The following is a 24775-nucleotide window of genomic DNA, read 5'->3' on the forward strand; positions in this document are numbered from 1 at the left end:
TAAACGCCTTAAGGATACCCGTTATCCTTTTCCCCCTGACGTGGTCAAACGCTGGACCCAGTGTCCAAAAGTGGACCCTCCAATATCCAGGCTTGCAGCTAGATCCATAGTTGCAGTGGAGGATGGGGCTTCACTTAAAGATGCCAATGACAGACAGATGGACCTTTGGTTGAAATCTGTCTATGAAGCTATTGGCGCGTCGTTTGCTCCAGCATTCGCGGCTGTGTGGGCGCTCCAAGCTATTTCAGCTGGTCTGGCACAGGTGGACTCTATCATACGTCCAGCAGTGCCGCAAGTGGCGTCCCTAACTACGCAAATGTCTGCGTTTGCGACCTATGCTATCAATGCGGTACTGGACTCTACGAGCCGTACCTCAATGGCATCCGCCAACTCTGTAGTTTTGCGCAGAGCCTTGTGGTTAAAGGAATGGAAAGCAGATTCTGCTTCTAAAAAATGTTTAACCAGCTTGCCATTATCTGGAGACAGACTGTTTGGTGAGCAATTGGCGGAAATAATTAAACAGTCCAAAGGTAAGGACTCCTCCTTACCCCAGCCCAGATCAACCAAACCTCCACAGAGGAAGTGGCAGTCAAAGTTTCGGTCCTTTCGAGGCTCGGGCAAGCCCCAATTCTCCTCGTCCAAGGGGACTCAGAAAGAGCAAAGGAGCTCTGATTCCTGGCGGGCTCACTCACGCCCCAAGAAAGCAACCGGAGGTACCGCTTCCAAGGCGGCTGCCTCATGACTTTCGGCCGCCTCCCTCCGCATCCTCGGTCGGTGGCAGGCTCTCCCGCTTTTGCGACATTTGGCTGCCACAGGTCAAAGACCGGTGGGTAACAGACATTTTGTCTCACGGGTACAGGATAGAGTTCAGTTCTCGTCCTCCGCCTCGGTTCTTCAGAACTTCCCCACATCCCGACCGAGCAGATGCCCTTCTGCAGGCGGTGAATTCTCTAAGAGCAGAAGGAGTGGTGGTCCCTGTTCCTCTTCAGGAACGAGGTCAAGGTTTTTACTCCAATCTCTTTGTGGTGCCAAAAAAGGACGGCTCATTCCGTCCTGTTCTGGACCTAAAACTGCTCAACAAGCATGTGAACGCCAGGCGGTTCCGGATGGAATCCCTCCGCTCAGTCATTGCCTCAATGTCTCAAGGAGATTTCCTAGCATCAATAGACATCAAGGATGCTTATCTCCACGTGCCGATTGCTACAGAGCACCAACGCTTTCTACGCTTCGTGATAGGAGACGACCATCTTCAGTTCGTAGCTCTGCCATTTGGTCTGGCGACAGCCCCACGGGTGTTCACCAAGATCATGGCGGCAGTGGTAGCAGTCTTGCACTCTCAGGGCCACTCTGTGATCCCTTACTTGGACGATCTACTGGTCAAGGCACCCTCTCAAGAGGCATGCCAACTCAGCTTGACGGTTGCACTGGAGACTCTCCAGACGTTCGGGTGGATCATCAACTTCTCAAAGTCAAATCTGTCACCGACCCAATCACTAACGTATCTTGGCATGGAGTTTCATACTCTCTCAGCGATAGTGAAGCTTCCGCTGGACAAGCAGCGGTCTCTACAGACTGGGGTGCAGGCTCTCCTTCAAAGTCAGTCGCACTCCTTAAGACGCCTCATGCACTTCCTCGGGAAGATGGTGGCGGCAATGGAGGCGGTTCCGTTTGCGCAGTTTCATCTGCGCCCACTTCAATGGGACATTCTCCGCCAATGGGACGGGAAGTCAAAATCCCTGGACAGGAAAGTCTCCCTTTCCCAGACGGCCAAGGACTCTCTGCAGTGGTGGCTTCTTCCCACCTCATTATCACAGGGAAGATCCTTCCTACCACCGTCTTGGGCGGTGGTCACGACAGACGCGAGTCTGTCAGGGTGGGGAGCAGTTTTTCTTCAGCGCTCTATTGGGAGACCCAGACGATTGGGGTATAGCTACTGCCCTCTGGAGGCCACACAAAGCACTACATTAAAAGTGCAAGGCCCCTCCCCCTCTGGCTATACCCCCCCCGTGGTATCACGGGTTCTCCAGTTTTAGCTTTGTGTGCGAAGGAGGTCAGACATTCCATGCATAGCTCCACAGATTTTAGTCAGCAGTAGCTGCTGACTATTTCGGATGGAAGAAAAGAGGACACATATAGTGTCCCCAGCATGCTCCCTTCTCACCCCTGGATGGTGTTGTAAGGTTGAGGTACCTATTGCTGGTACAGGGCTGGAGCCCCACATGCTGTTTTCCTTCCACATCCCCTGGTAGGGCTCTGTGGAAGTGGGATCCTGCCGGCCTCTCAGCTCTGACGCCGGGCTCCATCCACAGACCCATTAGAACCTGATGGAGACGGAGCAGGAGTACGATCAGGGACAGGCCCTGCATCATACAGGTACTCTGTGTCCCCGGCAGGCACAGACACACTCCGGGCTGGCTGGGTGTTGTAGTGCGCCGGGGACCGCAACGTTGGAGTTAGTGTCCCTACAGATTACTGGGGGATTTTTTGTGTATGGGAACGCAGCGCCGACCCCCTCTGGACCGGGCGGCGCTGCTGTGACTTGTGGTGCGCCGGGGATCCGCCGTCCGCGCTTTTACGGCGGCGGCGGTTATAAATTGAGTCCCCGGCTTTTTGGGCCTAGGACGCCGGCAGCTCCGATTCGTTCCCGCCCCCACCCTGTCATTCAGGGTAGGGGAGAGACGCTGTTCGCTAGCAGCGACGAGGGCTGGAGCCTGATTTACATGCTCCAGCCCTCACACTAGGCACAGAGGGAAGCAGGCTTCCCGCTCTTAGCCAGGAACGCCCAGGGCCCGCCCCCCTTCTCTCTCAGGACGCCGGCAGCCATTACATGCAGTCTGGCTGGAGGAAGGACGCAAGGCTCTGGGAGACCTGGACTAGGGGCTATCTGGCGACCACACACCCGCTTTTTAAGCGGGCGGTAAGCGATTTTTCTGTGCTGGTCCCTCTAGTGCCTCACGGTGTATCGGTGTACTGTGTAGGATATAGAGATATTGTATTTCTTGCACTGTGAGGTCGCTTCTGGCTGCATCTCCCAGATCCCTCTGTGGAAGCAACAACATGCCATCCTCAAAACGCAAGGCTGCCAAGGCTAGGGCTGTGTATACTGCGTGTGCTGCATGTGGGGCTAATCTACCAGCAGGCTCCGATGACCCCCATTGTGTGCAATGCTCCGACCCGGTGCTGCTTCGCCAGCCGGAGTCAGGAGAGGTAGTGACACAGGCTGAGACGCTTGTAAGTTCTGCCCCGGTGACAGGGACAGACTTTGCAGTTTGTGCTGATAATATGTCTGTGTCTATGGCAAAAAATCCTTGAAACCTTGCAATCTATGCATGGGGCTCAGTCTTTGGGCACGGCGAGGCCTCTGTCCTCAGGTCCCCCTCACTTGGAATTAATCCAGCCCACAGGGGGGTCCCCGGCTTCACAGGCCGAGGATTATGACTCAGATGATAGCCCCAGCCACCCTAAGCGAGCTCGCTGGGAAAGACCCTCGACGTCATCACACTGCTCAGGGTCTCAGCGCAATCAGTCTCCCTGTGATGTGTCTGATGAGAGTGATCAGGAATCCATTCCTGGAACCCCTCTCAACCTGGATACCCCTGATGGGGATGCCATGGTAAACGACCTTATCTCAGCCATCAATAGGCTGTTGGATATTTCTCCCCCAGCCCCTTCAGCAGAAGAGGCGGCTGCGGAGCAGGAGAAGTTTCGTTTCCTTTATCCCAAGCGTAAATTGAGTGCTTTGTTGGATCACGCTGACTTCAGAGAATCAATCCAGAAGCACGACGCTCACCCAGAAAGGCGTTTCTCTAAACGATCTAAAGATACGCGTTTCCTTTTCCCCCCTGAGGTGGTCAAGCGCTGGACACAGTGTCCAAAGGTAGACCCCCCGATTTCCAAACTCGCAGCTAGGTCCATAGTTGCAGTGGAGGATGGCGCTTCACTTAAAGATGCCAATGACAGACAGATGGACCTTTGGTTAAAATCTGTCTATGAAGCTATCGGCGCGTCGTTTGCTCCGGCATTCGCAGCCGTATGGGCACTCCAGGCTATTTCAGCTGGCTTAGCAAAAGTGGATGCTATCATACATCCAGCAGTGCCGCAAGTGGCGCACCTTACCACGCAGATGTCGGCGTTTGCGTCTTACGCTATCAATGCGGTCCTAGAATCTACCAGTCGCACCTCAATGGCGTCCGCCAATTCGGTAGTTTTGCGCAGAGCCTTGTGGTTAAAGGACTGGAAAGCAGATGCTGGTTCCAAAAAATGTTTAACCAGTTTGCCTTTATCTAGAGATAGACTGTTTGGCGAGCCATTGGCTGATATCATTAAGCAGTCTAAGGGTAAAGACTCCTCTTTACCACAACCCAGAACAACCAAACCTCAGCAGAAAAAGTGGCAGCAGAGGTTTCAGTCCTTTCGAGGTTCGGGCAAGACACCGTTTACCTCGTCCAAAGGGACTCAGAGGACGCAAAGAAACTCAGATTCGTGGCGGGCTCACACGCGCCCCAAGAAAGCAAATGGAGGTACCACTTCCAAAGCGGCTACCTCATGACTTCCAGCCCCCTCCCTCCGCATCGCCGGTCGGGGGCAGGCTCTCCCGCTTTTCCGGCATTTGGATGTCACAGGTCAAAGACCGGTGGGTGACGGACATTTTGTCTCGCGGGTACAGAATAGAGTTCAATTCTCGTCCTCCAGCTCGGTTCTTCAGAACCTCCCCACATCCAGACCGAGCAGATGCTCTGCTGCAGGCGGTGGACTCCCTAAGAGCGGAAGGAGTGGTGATCCCAGTCCCTCCTCAGGAACAAGGGCAAGGGTTTTACTCCAATCTCTTTGTGGTTCCAAAAAAGGACGGCTCGTTCCGTCCTGTTCTGGACCTAAAACGGCTCAACAAACATGTGCACGCCAGGAAGTTCCGGATGGAAACCCTGCGTTCTGTCATTGCCTCAATGTCCAGAGGAGACTTCTTTGCCTCAATAGACATCAAAGATGCTTATCTCCACGTGCCAATTGCTACAGAACATCAACGTTTTCTACGTTTTGTGATAGGAGACGACCATTTTCAGTTCGTAGCTCTGCCATTTGGTCTGGCGACAGCCCCACGGGTCTTCACCAAGGTCATGGCGGCGGTGGTAGCAGTCTTGCACTCTCAGGGACACTCGGTGATCCCTTACCTAGACGATTTATTGGTCAAAGCTCCCTCTCAAGAGGCATGTCAGCGCAGCCTGAATGCTACGCTGGAGACCCTACAGTCTTTCGGATGGATCATCAACTTTCCAAAGTCGATCCTATCACCGACTCAATCACTAACGTATCTTGGCATGGAGTTTCATACTCTAGCAGCGATAGTGAAGCTTCCGCTGAACAAGCAGCGGTCACTACAGACAGGGGTGCAATCTCTTCTGCAGGGCCAGTTGCGTCCCTTGCGGCGCCTCATGCATTTCCTAGGGAAGATGGTGGCAGCCATGGAAGCAGTTCCCTTTGCGCAGTTTCATCTGCGCCCACTTCAATGGGACATTCTCCGCCAATGGGACGGGAAGTCAACGTCCCTGGACAGGAAAGTCTCGCTTTCCCAGACGGCCAAGGACTCTCTACAATGGTGGCTCCTTCCCACCTCATTGTCTCAGGGAAGATCCTTCCTGCCCCCATCCTGGGCAGTAGTCACGACAGATGCGAGTCTGTCAGGGTGGGGAGCAGTATTTCTCCACCACAGGGCTCAGGGGACGTGGACTCCGCAGGAGTCCACCCTTCAGATCAATGTTCTGGAAATCAGGGCAGTGTATCTTGCCCTACTGGCCTTCCAACAGTGGCTGGAAGGAAAGCAGATCCGAATCCAATCGGACAACTCCACAGCGGTGGCATACATCAACCACCAAGGAGGGACGCGCAGTCGGCAAGCCTTCCAAGAAGTCCGGCGCATTCTAATGTGGGTGGAGGACAGAGCATCCACCATATCCGCGGTTCACATCCCAGGCGTAGAAAACTGGGAAGCAGACTTCCTCAGTCGCCAGGGCATGGACGCAGGGGAATGGTCCCTTCACCCGGACGTGTTTCAGGAAATCTGTCGCCGCTGGGGAGTGCCGGACGTCGACCTAATGGCATCCCGGCACAACAACAAGGTCCCGGCATTCATGGCGAGGTCGCGCGATCAAAGAGCTCTGGCGGCAGACGCCTTGGTTCAAGATTGGTCGCAGTTTCAGCTCCCATACGTGTTTCCGCCTCTGGCGCTCTTGCCCAGAGTGCTACGCAAGATCAGATCCGAGTGCAGCCGCATCATACTCGTCGCTCCAGACTGGCCGAGGAGGTCGTGGTATCCGGATCTGTGGCATCTCACGATCGGTCGACCGTGGTCACTGCCAGACCGACCAGACTTACTGTCCCAAGGGCCGTTTTCTTTTTCGCTCCTAATTGGGAGACCCAGACAATTGGGTGTATAGCTATTGCCTCTGGAGGCCACACAAAGTATTACACTTAAAAGTGTAAGGCCCCTCCCCTTCTGGCTATACACCCCCAGTGGGATCACTGGCTCACCAGTTTTGTGCTTTGTGCGAAGGAGGCAACACATCCACGCATAGCTCCACTTTTTAGTCAGCAGCAGCTGCTGACTATGTCGGATGGAAGAATAGAGGGCCCATACTAAGGGTCCCCAGCATGCTCCCTTCTCACCCCACTGTATGTCGGAGGTGTTTGTAAGGTTGAGGTACCCATTGCGGGTACGGCGGCAGGAGCCCACATGCTGATTCCTTCCCCATCCCTTTTTACAGGGCTCTGGGTGAAGTGGGATTTACCGGTCTCCAGGCACTGAGACCGTGCTCCATCTACAGCCCCTGGAGAAGATGCTGGATGGAGCGGAGTACATCAGGGACATGGCCCTGCTTCCTCAAGGTACTCTGTGTCCCCGTGCATTTGGCGCTCACACCGCAGCATGCTGGGTGTTGTAGTGCGCCGGGGGACATCAGCGCTGCGGCGCCTGTGCCATGGCCTCATTCAGCTTCGCTGAAGCAGGCACACTTCTGGGAAACGGTCGCGCCGGCCGCTGGGACTGCGGCGCGGCTGGCACTTGTAGTGCGCCGGGGACTTCAGCGCGGCCTGCGCTTTTACGGCGGCCGCGCTGATAACTAGAGTCCCCGGCTTTTGCGGCCTGCTTCCGTTCGTTCCCGCCCCCAGACCTGCCAGTCAGGAGAGGGGCGGGACGCTGTCCACTTCTAGGAATCGGTCGCGCCGGCCGCTGGGACTGCGGCGCGGCTGGCACTTGTGGTGCGCCGGGGACTTCAGCGCGGCCCGCGCTTTTACGGCGGCCGCACTGATAACTAGAGTCCCCGGCTTTTGCGGCCTGCTTCCGTTCGTTCCCGCCCCCAGACCTGCCAGTCAGGAGAGGGGCGGGACGCTGGCCACTTCTAGAATCGGTCGCGCCGGCCGCTACGAGTCCCCGGCTTCTGGGCCTAGTCTCCCTTCGTTACCGCCCACAGCCCTGACAGTCAGGGTAGGGGCGTGACGCTGCATAGCACTGCAGCGCTGAGAGCTGGAGTATGTTTTGCATACTCCACCCCTCTCACTGTGTGCACTGTGAATCCGGATTCCCGCACTTTCTCAGGCACGCCCACGGCTTCCTTCTCTACAAGGACGCCGGCAGCCATTAGTGTCAGTTTCTGTACGATACAGAGACAAGTGTGGAAGACCCTGGCATTCTGATAGTCACACAATCGCTGTAACAGGCGTTAAGCAGCACCTGTGGTGCTAACCCCACTAGTGCAGAAGTGCACTTATAGATATGCTTGTACTATATACATTGCACTGTTTGGTCGCACGTTGTATATACCCTCCTGGATTATGCGGAGGAGTTATCAGCATATTCTCTGTGTAAAACAAAGGTGCAGAACCACATGTTTTTTCTATACAGCTGGTACAGCATGTACGGCTATACGGCCGGCAGGTTACATAGACTCCCATTGTATGCACTAATGGCCAGGGGATGAGGACGGTGTCTGCAGTATTTACTGACAGTTTTTCTGAGACTATGGCTATGATACTAGAAGCCTAGCAGTCCGGACATGTCTCTCACAATATGGGCACTGTTGAATCATTGATCCATGGCCCCCCTCAGTGTGAACAACTAACAGCTCCGGGAATGTCACACGCATCCCAGAGTCACGGCTCTGCACGGACGTCAGTCCCAGACAGCCTAAGCGGGCTCACTATGAGCGGCCTCGGTTTCATCAGGGTCCTAGCAGAAGGACTCGCTGTGTAATGAGGCGGAAGTAGCGGCTCAGGATTCGGATCCTGAGACCGCTCTCAATCTGGATACACCTGATCGTGACGCCATAGTAAATAATCTTATAGCGTCCATCTATAGAATGTGGGTTATTTCTCACAGCTCCTCCAGTGGAGGAGTCAGCTTCACGTATTTTTCTGGACCACTCTGCCTTCAGAGAGGCAGTCCAGGAACACCACGCTTATCCAGATATGCGCTTCTCCAAACGGCTTAGGATACACGTTATCCCTGTCCCCTGACTTGGTCAAGGACTGGACCCAGTGTCCCAAGCGGCATCCTCCAATCTCCAGGCTGGTAGCTAGATCCATAGTTGCAATGGGAGATGGAACTGCACTCAAAGATGCCACTGACAGACAGATGGATCTCTGGTCGAAAGCCATCTATGAGGCTGTCGGCGCACCGTTGGCTCCGGCATTCTCTCCCTTTTGGCACTCCAAGCTATTTCAGCTTGTCTTACACAGATTGACACGGTTACACGTACATCTGTGCCGCAGGTGGCATCCTTAACCTCTCAAATGTCCGCATTTGTTTTCTTACGCGATTCAGGTTGTCCTGGACTCTGCGAACCGTGCGGCGGTAGCCTCCGCTACTCCGTGTTTTTAAGCAGAGCCTGGTCTGCTCGTTAAGTGAATGGAAGGCAGATTCTGCTTCCAAAAAAGGTTGCCTAACCAGTTGCCTTTTTCTGCTGACCGACTGTTTGGTGAGCGTTGGATGTAACCATTAAACAGTCCAGGGGTAAGGATTCATCCTTTCCTCAGCCCGGACACAACAAACCCCAACAGAGCAAGAGGCAGTCGGGGTTTTCGGCCTTTTCGAGGCTCGGGCAGGTCCCATTTTTCCTCGTCCAATGTGGACTCAAAAGGATCAGAGGAGCTCAGATTCTTAGCGGGCTCAGTCACGCCCAAAAAAGCGACAGTCTGAAAACCCGCTTCCAAGGCGGCTTCCTCATGACTTGCGGCCTCGGTCGGTAGCAGGCTCTCCCGCCTTGGCGATATTTAGCTGCCATAGGTCAATGACCATTGAGTGTGAGACATTCTGTCTCACGGGTACAGGATAGAGCTCACTTCTCGTCCTCCAACTCGATTCTTCAGAATTTCTCCACCTCCCGGCCGAGCCGCTGCTCTTCTGCAAACAGGGTGCACTCTATAGGCAGAAAGAGTGATGACCCCCGTTCCTCTTCAGGAACAAGGTCACGGTTTTTACCCCAAATTCTTTGCGGTACCTATAACAACGGGCCGTTCCGTCCCGTTCTGGATCTAAAAATGCTCAGCAAGCTCGTGGACACCAGGCGGTTCCGGATGGAATCCCTCCGCCATGTCATCGCCTCAAGGTCCCAAGGATATTTCCTAGCATCATTAGGCATCAAGGATGCTTATCCACACGTGCCGATTGATCCAGAGCACTAGCGTTTCTACGCTTCGTTATAGGAGACGAACACCTTCTGTTCGTAGCTCTACCTTCCGGCTAGCGACAGTCCCACTGGTCTTCGCCAAGGTCAGGGCAGCAGTAGTCACAGTCCTGCACTCTCAGGGTCACTCTGTGATCCCGTATTTAGACGATCTACTTGTCAAGGCACTCTCTTAGGAAACATGCCAACACTGCCCGAACGTTGCGCTGGAGACTCTCTAGAGTTTTGGGTGGATCATCAACTTTTTAAAGTCAGATCCGACCCCGACCCTATCGATAACATATCTAGGCATAGAGTTTCTTACTCTCTCAGCGATAGTGAAGCTTCCGCTAGACAAACAGCATTCACTACGGGCTGCAAGCTCTTCTTTAAGAACCAGTCGCACACATTGAGACGCCTCATGCACTTCCTACGTAAGATGGTAGCAATGGAGGCAGTTCCTTTCGCGCAGTTTTACTGCGTCCACTACAATAGGACATTCTCCGCCAATGGGACGAGGAGTCGACGTCCCTCAACAGAGTCGTCGTTCTTTCTCAGGCGGCCAAGGAATCTCTACGGTGGTGGCTTCTTCCCACCTCTTGGTCAAAAAGAAGGTCCTTCCTATCCCCATCCTGGGCGATAGTTACGACAGACGCGAGTCTATCAGGGTGGGGAGCAGTTTTTCTCCACTACAGCGCTCAGGGTACGTGGACTCAGCAAGAGTCCACCCTTCAGATCAATGTTCTTGAACACAGAGCAGTGTATCTTGCCCTACAAACCTTCCAACAGCGGCTGGAAAGCAAGCATATCCGGCTTCAGTCGGACAGCTCCACAGCGGTGGCATACATCAACCACCAAGGAAGAACGCGCAACCGGCAAGCCTTCCAGGAAGTCCGGCAGGTTCTGATGTGGGTGGAAGACACGGCATCCACCATATCCACAATTCACATCCCAAGTGTGGAAACTAGGAAGCTGACTTCCTAAGTCGCTGAGGTGTGGCCGAAAGAGTATGGTCTCCTCACCCGGACGGGTTTCAGGAGATCTGGCGCCGCTGACAGAGGCCGGACGTCGATCTAATGGCGTCACGGCACAACAACAATGTGCCAGCTTCATGGCACGGTTTCACAATCATCGAGCTCTGGCGGCAAACGCCTTAGTTCAGCATTGGTCGCAGTTCCAGCTACCTTAGGTGCCACCTCTGGCATTGTTGCCCAGAGTTCTGCGCTAGATCAAGACCGACTGCGGCCGCGCCATCCTCGTCGCTACAAATTGGCCGAGGATGTTGTGGTATGAGTCCTGGAACCTAGTGTCGTCAGGATTACCTCAGGACGTGGTTGCCACCATGAGACAGGCTAGCATACCAACGTCCGCCAAGATTGACCACAGGACGTGGAAGATATTCTTATCTCGGTGCTTGGCGCAGGGTGTTTCTCCCTGGCCGGTTGCATCGTCTATGTTTCCTTCCTTCCTGCAATCTAGGTAGGAAAATGGGTTGTCGCTCAGTTCCCTTTAGGGACAAGTCTCAGCGCTATCTGTATTTTTTTAGAAACGACAACTTCCTCAGGTACGCACGTTCCTACGGGGAGTTTGTCTTCTCAGCACTCCGTACAAGCGGCCGTTAGAGCCCTGAGATCTGAACAAGGTTCTAATTGCTCTCCAGATGCCGCCTTTCGAGCCTTTGAAGGATGTCTCCCTTCCCGCTTTTCACGGGAAGTGGCCTTCTAGTAACGGTCTCGTCTCTTAGGAGAGTTTCCGAGCTAGCAACGCTCTCATACAAACTCCCTTCCTGGTCCTTCACCAGGACAGGGTAGTTCTGCGTCCGGTTCCGGAATTTCTCCCTAAGGTGGTATCCCACTTTCATATCAATCAGGATATCACCTCACCTTCTTTGTGTCCTCGTCCAGTCCATCAATTTCAGAAAGATTTGCATCTGTTGGTTCTGGTGAGAGCACTCAGGTTCTACTTCCCGCATGGCGCTCCTGCGCCACCCGGATGCACTCTTTGTCCTTGTCGCTGGTCGGCGTAAACAGTCGCAAGCTTCCAAATCCACCCTTGCTCGGGGGATCGAGGAACCAATTCTTGAAACCTACAGTTCTACTGGGCTTCTGGTTCTCTCAAGGCCGAAGGCCCATTCTACCAGAGCCGTGGGTGCATCCTGGACATTACGGCACCAGGCTACGGCTCAGCAGGTGTGTCAGGCACCTACCTGATTGGGTCTGCATACTTTTACCAAGCATTTTCAGGTGCATACCTACGCTTCGGCAGACGCCAGCTTAGGTAGATAAGTCCTTCAGGCGGCAATTGCCCACCTGTAGGAAAGGGCTGTTTGACGGCCCTATCACGAGGTATTCTTTTACCCACCCAGGGACTGCTTTTGGACGTCCCAATTGTCTGGGTCTCCCAATTAGGAGCGAAAAAGAAGAAGGGAATTTTGTTTACTTACCGTAAATTCCTTTTCTTCTAGCTCCAATTGGGAGACCCAGCACCCGCCCTGTTTTCTCTGGGTTTTTTCTGTTTTTTCGGGTACACATGTTGTTCATGTGGTATGGTTCAGTTCTCCGATGTTTCCTCGGATTGAATTGGTCTTTAAACCAGTTATTGGCTTTCCTCCTTCTTGCTTTGGCACTAAAACTGGTGAGCCAGTGATCCCACTGGGGGTGTATAGCCAGAAGGGGAGGGGCCTTACACTTTTAAGTGTAATACTTTGTGTGGCCTCCAGAGGCAATAGCTATACACCCAATTGTCTGGGTCTCCCAATTGGAGCTAGAAGAAAAGGAATTTACGGTAAGTAAACAAAATTCCCTTCTTTCCATCAGAATTCTGCGGCCCTGAACCTGACTGTGTGGCCATTGAGTCCTGGATCCTAGCATCTGCAGGATTATCTCAAGGAGTTGTTGCCACAATGAGACAAGCTAGAAAGTCGAATTCGGCTAAGATCTACCACAGAACGTGGAAGATTTTCTTATCCTGGTGCTCTGCTCAGGGAGTGTCTCCCTGGCCATTTGCATTGCCCAAGTTTCTTTCCTTCCTGCAATCGGGGTTAGAAAAGGGCTTGTCGCTCAGCTCCCTTAAAGGGCAAGTTTCGGCACTATCCGTGTTTTTTCAGAAGCGTCTAGCACGTCTTTCTAAGGTGCGCACGTTCCTGCAGGGGGTCTGTCATATTGTGCCCCCGTACAAGCGGCCGTTAGATCCATGGGATCTGAACAGGGTACTAGTTGCTCTCCAGAAGCCGCCCTTCGAGCCTCTGAAGGAAGTTTCCTTTTCTCGGCTGTCACAGAAAGTGGCGTTTCTTGTTGCGATCACGTCGCTTCGGCGAGTGTCTGAGCTGGCAGCTCTGTCATCCAAGGCTCCCTTCCTGGTGTTCCACCAGGACAAGGTAGTGCTGCGCCCTATTCCGGAGTTTCTCCCTAAGGTCGTATCCTCTTTTCATCTTAATCAGGATATATCCTTGCCTTCTTTTTGTCCTCATCCGGTTCACCGGTATGAAAAGGACTTACGTTTGCTAGATCTGGTGAGAGCACTCAGAATCTACATTTCCCGCACGGCGCCCATGCGCCGTGCCGATGCACTTTTTGTCCTTGTCGCTGGTCCGCGCAAGGGGTTGCAGGCTTCTAAAGCCACCCTGGCTCGATGGATCAAAGAACCAATTCTAGAGGCCTACCGTTCTGCGGGGCTTCTGGTTCCTTCAGGGCTAAAAGCCCACTCAACTAGAGCCGTGGGTGCGTCCTGGGCATTACGTCACCAGGCTTCGGCTCAACAGGTGTGCCAGGCAGCTACCTGGTCCAGTCTGCACACTTTCACCAAGCATTATCAGGTGCATACCTATGCTTCGGCGGATGCCAGCTTAGGTAGAAGAGTCCTGCAGGCGGCAGTGACACCCCCGTAGGGGAGGGCTGTTTTGCAGCTCTAACATGAGGTATTTCTTTACCCACCCAGGGACAGCTTTTGGACGTCCCAATCGTCTGGGTCTCCCAATAGAGCGCTGAAGAAGAAGGGAATTTTGTTACTTACCGTAAATTCCTTTTCTTCTAGCTCTTATTGGGAGACCCAGCACCCGCCCTGTTGTCCTTCGGGATGTTTTTTTGTTGTTTGCGGGTACACATGTTGTTCATGTTGAACGGTTTTTCAGTTCTCCGATGTTATTCGGAGTTAATTTGTTTAAACCAGTTATTGGCTTCCTCCTTCTTGCTTTGGCACTAAAACTGGAGAACCCGTGATACCACGGGGGGGGTATAGCCAGAGGGGGAGGGGCCTTGCACTTTTAATGTAGTGCTTTGTGTGGCCTCCAGAGGGCAGTAGCTATACCCCAATCGTCTGGGTCTCCCAATAAGAGCTAGAAGAAAAGGAATTTACGGTAAGTAACAAAATTCCCTTCTTCTCCACCACAGAGCTCAGGGTACGTGGACTCAGCAGGAGTCCACCCTTCAGATCAATGTTCTGGAAATCAGAGCAGTGTATCTTGCCCTACTAGCCTTCCAGCAGTGGCTGGAAGGAAGGCAGATCCGAATTCAGTCGGACAACTCCACAGCGGTGGCATACATCAACCACCAAGGGGGGACACGCAGTCGGCAAGCCTTCCAGGAAGTCCGGCGGATTCTGATGTGGGTGGAAGCCACGGCCTCCACCGTATCCGCAGTTCACATCCCCGGCGTAGAAAACTGGGAAGCAGACTTCCTCAGCCGCCAGGGCATGGACGCAGGGGAATGGTCCCTTCACCCAGACGTGTTTCAGGAAATCTGTCGCCGATGGGGAAGGCCGGACGTCGACCTCATGGCGTCCCGGCACAACAACAAGGTCCCAACCTTCATGGCACGGTCTCGCGATCAAAGGGCGCTGGCGGCAGACGCCCTAGTGCAAGATTGGTCGCAGTTCCGGCTCCCTTATGTGTTTCCACCTCTGGCACTCTTGCCCAGAGTGCTACGCAAGATCAGATCCGATTGCAGCCGCGTCATACTCGTCGCCCCAGACTGGCCGAGGAGGGCGTGGTATCCGGATCTGTGGCAGCTCACGGTCGGCCAACCGTGGGCACTACCAGACCGACCAGACTTACTGTCCCAAGGGCCGTTTTTCCATCGGAATTCTGCGGCCCTGAACCTGACTGTGTGGCCATTGAGTCCTGGATCCTAGCGTCTTCAGGATTATCCCAAGGGGTCGTTGCCACCATGAGACAGGCTAGGAAGCCCACGTCCGCTAAGATCTACCACAGAACGTGGAGGATATTCTTATCCTGGTGCTCTGCTCAGGGAGTGTCCCCCTGGCCATTTGCTTTGCCTACCTTTCTTTCTTTCCTGCAATCTGGGTTAGAAAAAGGTTTGTCGCTCGGCTCCCTTAAAGGTCAGGTCTCGGCGCTATCCGTCTTTTTTCAGAGGCGTTTGGCACGCCTTCCTAAGGTGCGCACGTTCCTACAGGGGGTTTGCCATATCGTACCCCCGTACAAGCGGCCGTTAGATCCATGGGATCTGAACAGGGTACTAGTTGCCCTCCAGAAGCCGCCCTTCGAGCCTCTGAGAGAGGTTTCACTTTCTAGACTATCACAGAAAGTGGCTTTTCTGGTAGCGATCACATCTCTTCGGAGAGTGTCTGAGCTGGCAGCGCTATCATCCAAGGCTCCCTTCCTGGTCTTCCACCAGGACAAGGTAGTGCTGCGCCCCATTCAGGAGTTTCTCCCGAAGGTGGTATCCTCTTTTCATCTTAATCAGGATATCTCTTTGCCTTCGTTTTGTCCTCATGCAGTTCATCGGTATGAGAAGGATTTACATTTGTTGGATCTGGTGAGAGCACTCAGAATCTACATTTCCCGCACGGCGCCCTTGCGCCGTTCGGATGCACTCTTTGTCCTTGTCGCTGGTAAGTGCAAAGGGTCGCAGGCTTCTAAGGCCACCCTGGCTCGATGGATCAAAGAACCAATTCTTGAAGCCTACCGTTCTGCTGGGCTTCCGGTTCCATCAGGGCTGAAGGCCCATTCTACCAGAGCCGTGGGTGCGTCCTGGGCATTGCGACACCAGGCTACGGCTCAACAGGTGTGCCAGGCAGCTACCTGGTCGAGTCTGCACACTTTCACCAAACATTATCAGGTGCATACCTATGCTTCGGCGGACGCCAGCCTAGGTAGAAGAGTCCTGCAGGCGGCAGTTGCCTCCCTATAGGGGAGGGCTGTCTTGCAGCTCTAACATGAGGTATTCTTTACCCACCCAGGGACAGCTTTTGGACGTCCCAATCGTCTGGGTCTCCCAATGGAGCGCCGAAGAAGAAGGGAATTTTGTTACTTACCGTAAATTCCTTTTCTTCTAGCTCCTATTGGGAGACCCAGCACCCGCCCTGTTGTCCTTCGGGATTTTTGGTTGTTTTTCGGGTACACATGTTGTTCATGTTGAACGGTTTTCAGTTCTCCGACGTATCTTCGGAGTGAATTTGTTTAAACCAGTTCTTGGCTTTCCTCCTTCTTGCTTTTGCACTAAAACTGGTGAGCCAGTGATCCCACTGGGGGTGTATAGCCAGAAGGGGAGGGGCCTTACACTTTTTAGTGTAATTGCTTTGTGTGGCCTCCGGAGGCAGTGCTATACACCAATCGTCTGGGTCTCCCAATAGGAGCTAGAAGAAAAGGAATTTACGGTAAGTAACAAAATTCCCTTCATTTTTATATATATTTTTTTTTTTTTTTTTTTTTTTTTAGGAAAAATCCAAAAAAGACAAATTCATCAGAGTGCCACAGGAAAATGCAATAACATATAAATACTTGCTGTACCACAATCTGCAGTTAGTTATATAAATAGCATACAAAGTCAAACAAATATTTTCTGACGTTATTTCTGACAATTCATCTTAAGTAACTGACAACCGAAACGCGCGTCAGGGTTTCAGCCTGCCACAGGGTAAAGGATAAGATCTGCTTCTGACAATTGCCATTATAATTGTTTTTCTACCATTGCTGTAGTTGCAATATATAGGAATACACAGTCTTTTTATTCTTGTATTTAAAAGTACATTAGCCATCGTAATATCTTAAAGTGTGTGTATATATAAAGATGGCATCCAGGGGGTCCAGACAAATCACCAGCACTTCCTGTGGGGTTGGTGTCCCCGATTAGGGAGTATTCTCTCTGACATCCCTGTAGTCTGGGGTGACGAGGCGCCACCTTCCCCAGGGCACTTTATGACCACGGCACTGTTACCCCACAGACTGTTGTTTCCTTCTGACCTTTTATACCTTGTTTCCAGCAAAGAACGGAGAATCCATCAGGCTTGACAAGCGCAGATCTCCTCTGCCCCCTGTAGCCGCTGTCCGCCCGGCCCTCTTTCCTGGCCAGCACCCTTCTGCTTTCGGTACATGGTGTACTGTCTGACATCACTCCCACCATTGTCCTTGTGCCGCCTCCACCCTGTAATGTCCTCCATTTGGGGATAGGGACACATAATGTGGACAGCATGGTTTTGGGGAGCCTTCACATCTGCAGTCTTACTATTAAAGGGAATCTGTCACCAGGTTTTGCCACCTAATTTTAATTGTCAGAATGTAGGGGCAGAGATCCTGATTCCAGTGATGTGTCACTTACTGGGCTGCTTAGTGTAGTTTTGATGAAATCACTGATTAATCACCAGGAGATTATCATTACAGGGCTACTTGGCATGCAGGTAGTCCAGCATCATCGGCTCTCTAACCCTGCCTCCGCCACTGATTGGCAGTTTTCTGTGTACATTGTATATGGGCATGAAGCTGCTAATCAGTGCTCTGGGTGGGGATATAAAGCTCCACATTCAAATAACTGCTAGATCTGCAGCAAAGAAAACAGGGAATTTATCAAAATGACAGCAAACAGCTCAGTAAGTGACACATCGCTGGAATCAGGGTCTCTGCTCCTACATTATGCTGCTCTCAGAATGGTGAGAAACAACCTGGTGTCACATTCCCTTTAACTCCTCGACTACAGATCTGTAATATCCCAGAAATTTTGAGCACCAGATTCATGTGATCTGTCTCAATTTTATTGTAAGGTCTGAAGACGTTCTGAGGCTACATTCCCCCCTTTCCCTTCATGTTCAGTTGCTCACCGGGCAAATGCTCAATCCAAATCCTCACTACTAGTGTCCATGCGTATCGTGGTTGTATAATGATTGCAACATAAATTGTATGCATGCAGTGATCCATCCGCACTCATGTCATTGTTTTGTTGTACATAGGTAACAGTGTTGATTATATTCCATACAAGTATTACCTCCTGTATTATACTCCAGAGCTGCACTCACTATTCTGCTGGTGTAGTCACTATATACATACTTATCCTATACTGATCCTGAGTTATAAGTAATGTATGTATATAGTGACTACACCAGCAGAATAGGGAGTGCAGCTCTAGGATATAATGTAAGGTATAACTCTGGATCAGTACAGGATTCCTTGCATTATACTCCAGAGCTGCACTCACTATTCTGCTGGTGCAGTCACTGTGTACATACAGTACAGTACTGATCCAGAGTTACATCCTGTATTATACCCCAGAGCTGCACTCACTATTTCTTTAACGTTCCTATGGGAGACCCAGACCATGGGTGTATAGCTACTGCCTCCGGAGGAAACACAAAGTACTACACTCAAAACGTGTAGCTCCTCCCTCCTAGCATATACACCCCCTGCTAGCCAGTCCTAGCCAGTTTAATGCTTTGTGTTTCAGGAGGTCACACACACATGCATTCTCTGATTTTGATTTTTGATTTTTCCTTTTGGATCAAAGATTTGGAAGAAAAGCGGGTCCAGCTGGACTCCCGGCATGTCCCTTCTCACCCCCCTGGCGGCGGTGCTGTTAAGGTTGATTTTCCAAGGCTGGAGCCTTCTCATGCCACGCTCCTTCACCATCCCATGCTGGGGCTCTGGCTTGAAGTGGGAGCCAACACGGTTCTCACTGCTTTGCAGGAGACCGGTCTCCATCCGCAGCCCTTTTTCAGGATCCTGCTGGACGGAGCGATCACCCCCCAGGGACCTGGCAACCTGCGTCTCACAAGCTAAGTATATGAGACGTTATTACCACAGAAAGTGGTCTTTCCAGGGGTCCTTTATATTTATTTATTGGGGGAGTGTGTATTATGTTTGTGTTAACGTTTCCGGCCGGTTCTCCAGTTTTCACTGGAGAACCGCGCCGATGGTGCCTGCACGCCGGCCGCATGTTTTACTCTAGGCCCCGGCTTCGCCTGAGGCCTAGTTTCGGTTTCCACTGTTTCTGCATGTCAGTCATGCAGAGGGACAGCGTGGCTCCGCCCAGCGGCTGTGCAGCACAGGGAAGGGACACTCCTCACTGAGGAAGGATTCCCTCCCCTGGCTACCTCATTTGCCGCTCTCAGAGTAGGCACCGCCCCCTCTCCTCGCTCCGGTCGCCATTTTCTCAGCGTTCTCTGTGCCTGCATAGGCACAGAGATTCCACATTGTGACAAGTGGGGACCTGGGCTGAGGGACTAGAGGGCACAGACATGTCTGTTTAAACGATATGGCAGCCACAACCTCCGGTTTCTGCAGCTGCTTATTTTATCTGTTTATATATGCTGGGGGCCGTTCTAGGACAGAGCCCCCACCTCTGCAGCATGTCTCACAGAGCGAGGCTGCAGGCTGTTTTTATTATCCACTGCAGGTAGTCTCGTACGGCTGTACTGAGCTCATAACCACTGTGGCCCCTCAGCTTGGAGGCTCATTAGTGTTCCCTCCAGCTGCTCCGGCTTCGGTGGCTGACCCCTGGTTTGGCTGGAGATTCCTATTTCCAGGGGTCGGCTGTCCCGGAATCTGCTGAGCATGCAGCCCCCTTCTCAGGGCGTTTTCTGCTACAGCTCGCTCAGCAAAGCTCACAGAGGACTCTCCTCTGGTCTCAGACCCCGTCCTCCTGACAGGGAGACGCAGGGTCCCTTGTCCTCCCCGTCCCGCAGCTCTGATTGCGAGCTGACTCACTGGACGAGGAGGATGTCTCTACCAGGGGCTCGGACGCTACTTTATGTACATTGATCCGTCCGTAGGTGACACAGATGCTAATGATTGGATTGCGTCCATTATACTTGTACTGGACCTCCATCCGCCTGTATCAGGGGAGCATTCCCCGGTGGCAGAAAGGCATCAGTATACCTTTAACAGGACAAGGAGTGTGTTCCTTAACCACTCCAGTTTTCAGCCCACTGTGTCCAAGCCCACAGCCTGTCCTGTCAGACCCCAAAGCGGGGTTCTGCTGCCTGTTTCCCCCTCCCATCAGAGGCGGTCAAGGAGTGAAAAGGGTGGTCCCTCCGGTGTCTAGACTTTCAGCCCGGATAGTTCTATCAGTGGCTGACGGCACCTCTATAAGGATCCCACGGTACATTAATTTTGTACTGGACCTCATTCCGCCGGAGTTACCTTGCCTAGGAGAACACAATGTGTGTTCCTTAACCACTCCAGTTTTCAGGCCACTGTGACCAAGCCCAGGGTCCGCTCTGACAGTCGCTACCCATGAAGCGTAATTCTGAGGACAGTTGTTTCCCTGTCCATCAATGGTGGTCAAGAAGTGGGCTCATTCACCTCAGGTGGCTCAGCCCGGACCGTTATGTCAGTGGCTGATGGCTCCTCACTTAAGGTTTTCCGCCCGGTTGTCCTTCTGGCCAAATCTGTATGGGAGCGGCAGGAGCTTCGTTCTCCTCAGCTTTACAGCAGAGCGGTTTTTTTTTTTGTAGCCTTCTCTGCTTCTCTAGAGGAGATGCATTCCCTCACAGGGACTCTATGCCCGAAACGGTTGCCTGAACTTCCAGACTTCAGTCTTTTCATCCTATGCCATGTCTGCCATGCTGGACACCGCACGGCGGTGGCCTTGGCTACTTTCCTCGCTATCCGCAGGCTCCTGTGGTTTCGGAAATGGAAGGCAGATGCTTCTATAGAAGTTCCTTGCTGGGCTCCCTTTTGTGGGACCAGTCTCTTCGGAACCAACTGGATGAAATTAAGGAAGCTCTTGGCGGGGAGAGTTCTTCCTTGCCACAAACCTAAACCACGGAACCTGTCCAGGGCAGGAATCAGTTGAGGTTTCGGTTGTTTCCGTTCCTCCATCTGATCGTCCTCTAGCTCGGCCAAGGTTCATAGACCCAAATGGCGCTCGAAGCTGCGTCTTCAGAAGACCGCAGGAGATGCTGCCACTGAGTCAGCTTCCTCCGAGCTATCTAGCCACGCCAACAACGTCCTTGGTCGGTGGCAGGCTCTCTCCACTTGGCGACGTATGGTTTTAACACGTCTCCGTTCAGTGGGGGCGGGATTATATCTCCCATGGCTACAGGATGGAATTCTATCCACCCGCCAAACAGATTTTTTTTCTGTCAACTCCCCCCGGCTCCAGGGCCGCCGCCTTCTCACAGGCCGTGGCATTTCTTGCAGGCCAATGGAGTAATTGTTCCGGTTCCCGACTGGGAACGGTTCTGAGATTTCTGCTTAAATCTATTCCTAGTCCCCGAAGAGGGCGGCGCCTTCCGACCTGGATCTTTAGCTTTTCAAGCATGATCAGGTGTGGCGTTTTCACATGGAGTCTCGGTTTTGTTCCGTGTGTTTTTCACCGGATCAATCAAGAACCCAAGGAGATTCCCTAGCAGCCATCGGCATCAGAGAGGCCTATCTGCAGGTGTCAATCGCAGTTTCACACCAGCGTTGGCTACGTTTTGCAATCGGAGTGGTCCAATTCGTGGCTCTTCCCTTGGGGTTAGCCACGGCCCCTCGAGTATTCTCATTGGGGCAGCTGTGATTAGGGTCCTGCACCTCTAGGGATTAGCAGTGATCTTTTGCCCTGGACGGTCTTCTTGTCGGGGCTTCATCCAGTGCAGACTCTTTGCAGAGTGCTTCGCTCACTCTCGCCACTCTAACCAATTCGGGTGGCTTGTCATTCTGTCCAAGTCCACTCTGACTTCGAACCAAGGGTTCCCAGGGACGCAATTCGAGACTGTCGGCACTTGTGAAGCTGCTCTTAGTCGAACAGTAGCTCGTCCGCTGGCGGTCGACGTCGTTCTATCAGACACCGAATACAGGTGCTGGTCAGATGGTGGCGTCAATGGAAGCGATTCCTTGCCCAGTTTCTCCTGCGTCCTCTGAGACTGGATGTTTTCCGCTGTACAAGCGAACTTCCTCCTTCCACGGGGTGGTGGCTTCGCCACTGACCAGGGGCTCGTTTCAGTGGTGGCTTCGGCCACTCTGTCTCAGGGACGTTCCTTCCTGGCCCCGTCCCGGGTGATCCTCACCAGGATGCTAGTCTATCCGCCTTGGGAGCAGTATACCTCCACCGTGGAGCGCAGGGCGCTCGGACTTTGTCCGAATCAGCCCTCTGGATCAATGTGCTGGAGATCAGAGCTGTATTTCTAGCTCTCTAAGCCTTTCACCATCTGTTGGCGGCTAGGCACATTCGAGTCCAGTCGGACAACGTGACAGCGTTTTCCTACATCAACTTCCAGGGCGGGACACTCAGCCGCCTGGCAATGTTGGCGGCTCAACGCATTCTTCAGTGGACGAGGGACTCCTAGTCCACCGTATCCGCAGCCCACATCCTACATGTGAAAACTGCGAGGCAGACTATTTCAGCTGTCCAACCGTGGTCCACGATCCTCAGGTTTTGCGGCAGGCGCACTGGTTCATGTTTGGTCCCAGTTTCGTCTCTTTTACGTGTTTCACCCTCTAGCTCTTGTCCAGAGTCCTGCGCAAGATCAGTAAAGAGGGTCGTCGGGTCATTCTCATACTCCAATGTATAGAAATTACAGGCTTCACCACATATACTGGAGGTGCTAATGGGATAAGGAGTCATATAGTAAAAAGAATCCCAGCACTCGAATGAAAACAAGGGGGAAATTATGCAAAAGTGAATTTGAACTTGGTACCCTGACCTGCTCCATCTGTCCGTTGGGTTGCCATGGCATCTTCCGGACCGTCCAGACCTTTTCTCAAAAGGTCCGTTTTTTCCGCCAGAATTCTGGTCTCTTAGATTGACGGCGTAGCTCTTGAGTCCTGGATCTTGGCGACTTCTGGTATCCTTCCTGAAGTCATCTCCACTATGACTCAAGCTCCAAAGTGTCCTTTGACCTTTTTGGCCTTGCCGACCCTCCTGTCCCTTCCACAGTCCGGTCTACAGCTAGGACTATCCCTCATTAAGGGACAGGTCTCGGCTCTGTCAGTGCCAGCGGCGTATCGTCCGGCTGGCTCCGGTGCGCTCCTTCAAGGGCGCATCTCACATCATTCCGCCTTTCCGGCGGCCTATGGAGCCCTGGGACCTTAATCCGGTCCTCACGGTTCCCGGAAACCCCCCTTTGCGCCTCTTAGGGAGGTTTCTTTGTTTCATCTTTCACAGAAAGTAGGCTTTCTAGTGGCCATAATTTCCCGCCAGAGAGTTTGGCTGCACTCTCTTCGGAGTCACCCCCTTTTTTGGTCTTTTGCATCAAGACAAGGTGGTCTCCGTCCGACTCCGGATTTTTTCCCTAAGGTGGTTACTGCTCCACCTTATCCGGGGCAATTTTCCTGCCTTCCTTTTGTCCGGCTCCTGTTCATCGCTTTGTGGAAGCGTTGCATATCCTGGATCTGGTGCGGGCGCCCCGGATCTATGTGTCTCGCACCGCCGTTATTAGGCGGTGCACCTCTCTCTGGTGCTGACCGCTAGTCAGCGTAGCGGTCTCTCGGCATCTAAGCCGACCCTCGTTCGTTGGCTTAGGTCGGCCATTTCCGATGCCTACAAGTGTACTTAAGTGCCTTCCCCGCCGGGGATCAGGGCACACTTGATCAGACCTGTCGGTGCCTTTTGGGCTTTCAGGCACCAGGCTACGGCTCCGTAGGTCTGTCAGACTGCAGCTCGGATTAGTCTGCATACTTTTTCGAAGCTCTACCGAAGGCATGCTCATGCTTTGGCAGACGCGGGCTTGGGCAGACGCATTTTTCAGGCGTCTGTCGCCCATTTGTGAAGTTAGGTTTCGCCTGCTTCTCAGTTGTCTGTTTATTCCCACCCATGGACTGCTTTAGGACGTCCCATGGTCTGGGTCTCCCATAGGAACGTTAAAGAAAAAGAGAATTTTGTTACTTACCGTAAATTCTTTTTCTTGTAGTTCCGTCATGGGAGACCCAGCACCCTCCCTATTGCCTGTTGGCAGGTTTCTTGTTCCGTGTGTCTTCACCGGCTGTTGTTGTTGTAGAGAGAGGTTCCGGTTCTTCCGGGTTTTACTCTGTCTCTTCTTGTGGGTGGATGTCCTCCTTCAGCTTTTGCACTAAACTGGCTAGGACTGGCTAGCAGGGGGTGTATATGCTAGGAGGGAGGAGCTACACGTTTTGAGTGTAGTACTTTGTGTGTCCTCCGGAGGCAGTAGCTATACACCCATGGTCTGGGTCTCCCATGACGGAACTACAAGAAAAAGAATTTACGGTAAGTAACAAAATTCTCTTTTTTGCTGGTGCATGCACTGTGTACAGTACAGACCAAAAGTTTGGACACACCTTCTCATTCAAAGTGTTTTACTTTATTTTCATGATTTTGAAAGTTGTAGAGTCACATTGAAGGCATCAAAACTATGAATTAACACATGTGGAATGAAATACTTAACAAAAAAGTGTGAAACAACTGAAAATGTCTTATATGCTAGGTTCTTCAAAGTAGCTACCTTTTGCTTTGATTGCTGCTTTGCACACTCTTGGTATTCTCTTGATAAGCTTCAAGAGGTAGTCACCGGAAATGGTTTTCCAACAGTCTTGAAGGAGTTCCCAGAGATGCTTAGCACTTGTTGGCCCTTTTGCCTTCACTCTGCGGTCCAGCTCACCCCAAACCATCTCGATTTGGGTTCAGGTCTGGTGACTGTAGAGGCCAGGTCATCTGGAGTAGCACCCCATCACTCTCCTTCTTGGTGAAATAGCCCTTACACAGCCTGAAGGTGTGTTTGGGGTCATTGTCCTGTTGAAAATAAATGATGGTCCAACTAAAGGCAAACCGGATGGAATAGCACGCCGCTGCAAGATGCTGTGGTAGCCATGCTGGTTCAGTATCTCTTCAATTTTTAATAAATCCCCAACAGTGTCACTAGCAAAGCACCCCCACACCATCACACCTCCTCGTCCATGCTTCACGGTGTGAACCAGGCATGTAGAGTCCATTCGTTCACCTTTTTTACAAAGGCACAGT

The 24775-nt window shown here is 52.5% G+C and overlaps 1 protein-coding gene across 3 annotated transcripts in view; it reads left to right on the forward strand.

The window, feature by feature from the left end:
* EIF2AK3 (eukaryotic translation initiation factor 2 alpha kinase 3) overlaps positions 1 to 24775 on the forward strand; it is a 106420-nt gene that overhangs the window by 27881 nt on the left and 53764 nt on the right. For 2 of the 3 annotated variants that reach the window (XM_075346675.1, XM_075346691.1), the window contains exon 9: positions 16872 to 16976. The exons of the other annotated variant lie outside the window; for it this stretch is intronic. In XM_075346675.1, coding sequence (XP_075202790.1) covers positions 16872 to 16976 — 105 coding nt within the window. The remainder of the gene's footprint in view (positions 1 to 16871; positions 16977 to 24775) is intronic. 3 annotated transcript variants of the gene reach the window in all.

Source organism: Anomaloglossus baeobatrachus, chromosome 1 (assembly GCF_048569485.1).
Source record: "Anomaloglossus baeobatrachus isolate aAnoBae1 chromosome 1, aAnoBae1.hap1, whole genome shotgun sequence".
Taxonomy (NCBI): Eukaryota; Metazoa; Chordata; class Amphibia; order Anura; family Aromobatidae; genus Anomaloglossus; species Anomaloglossus baeobatrachus.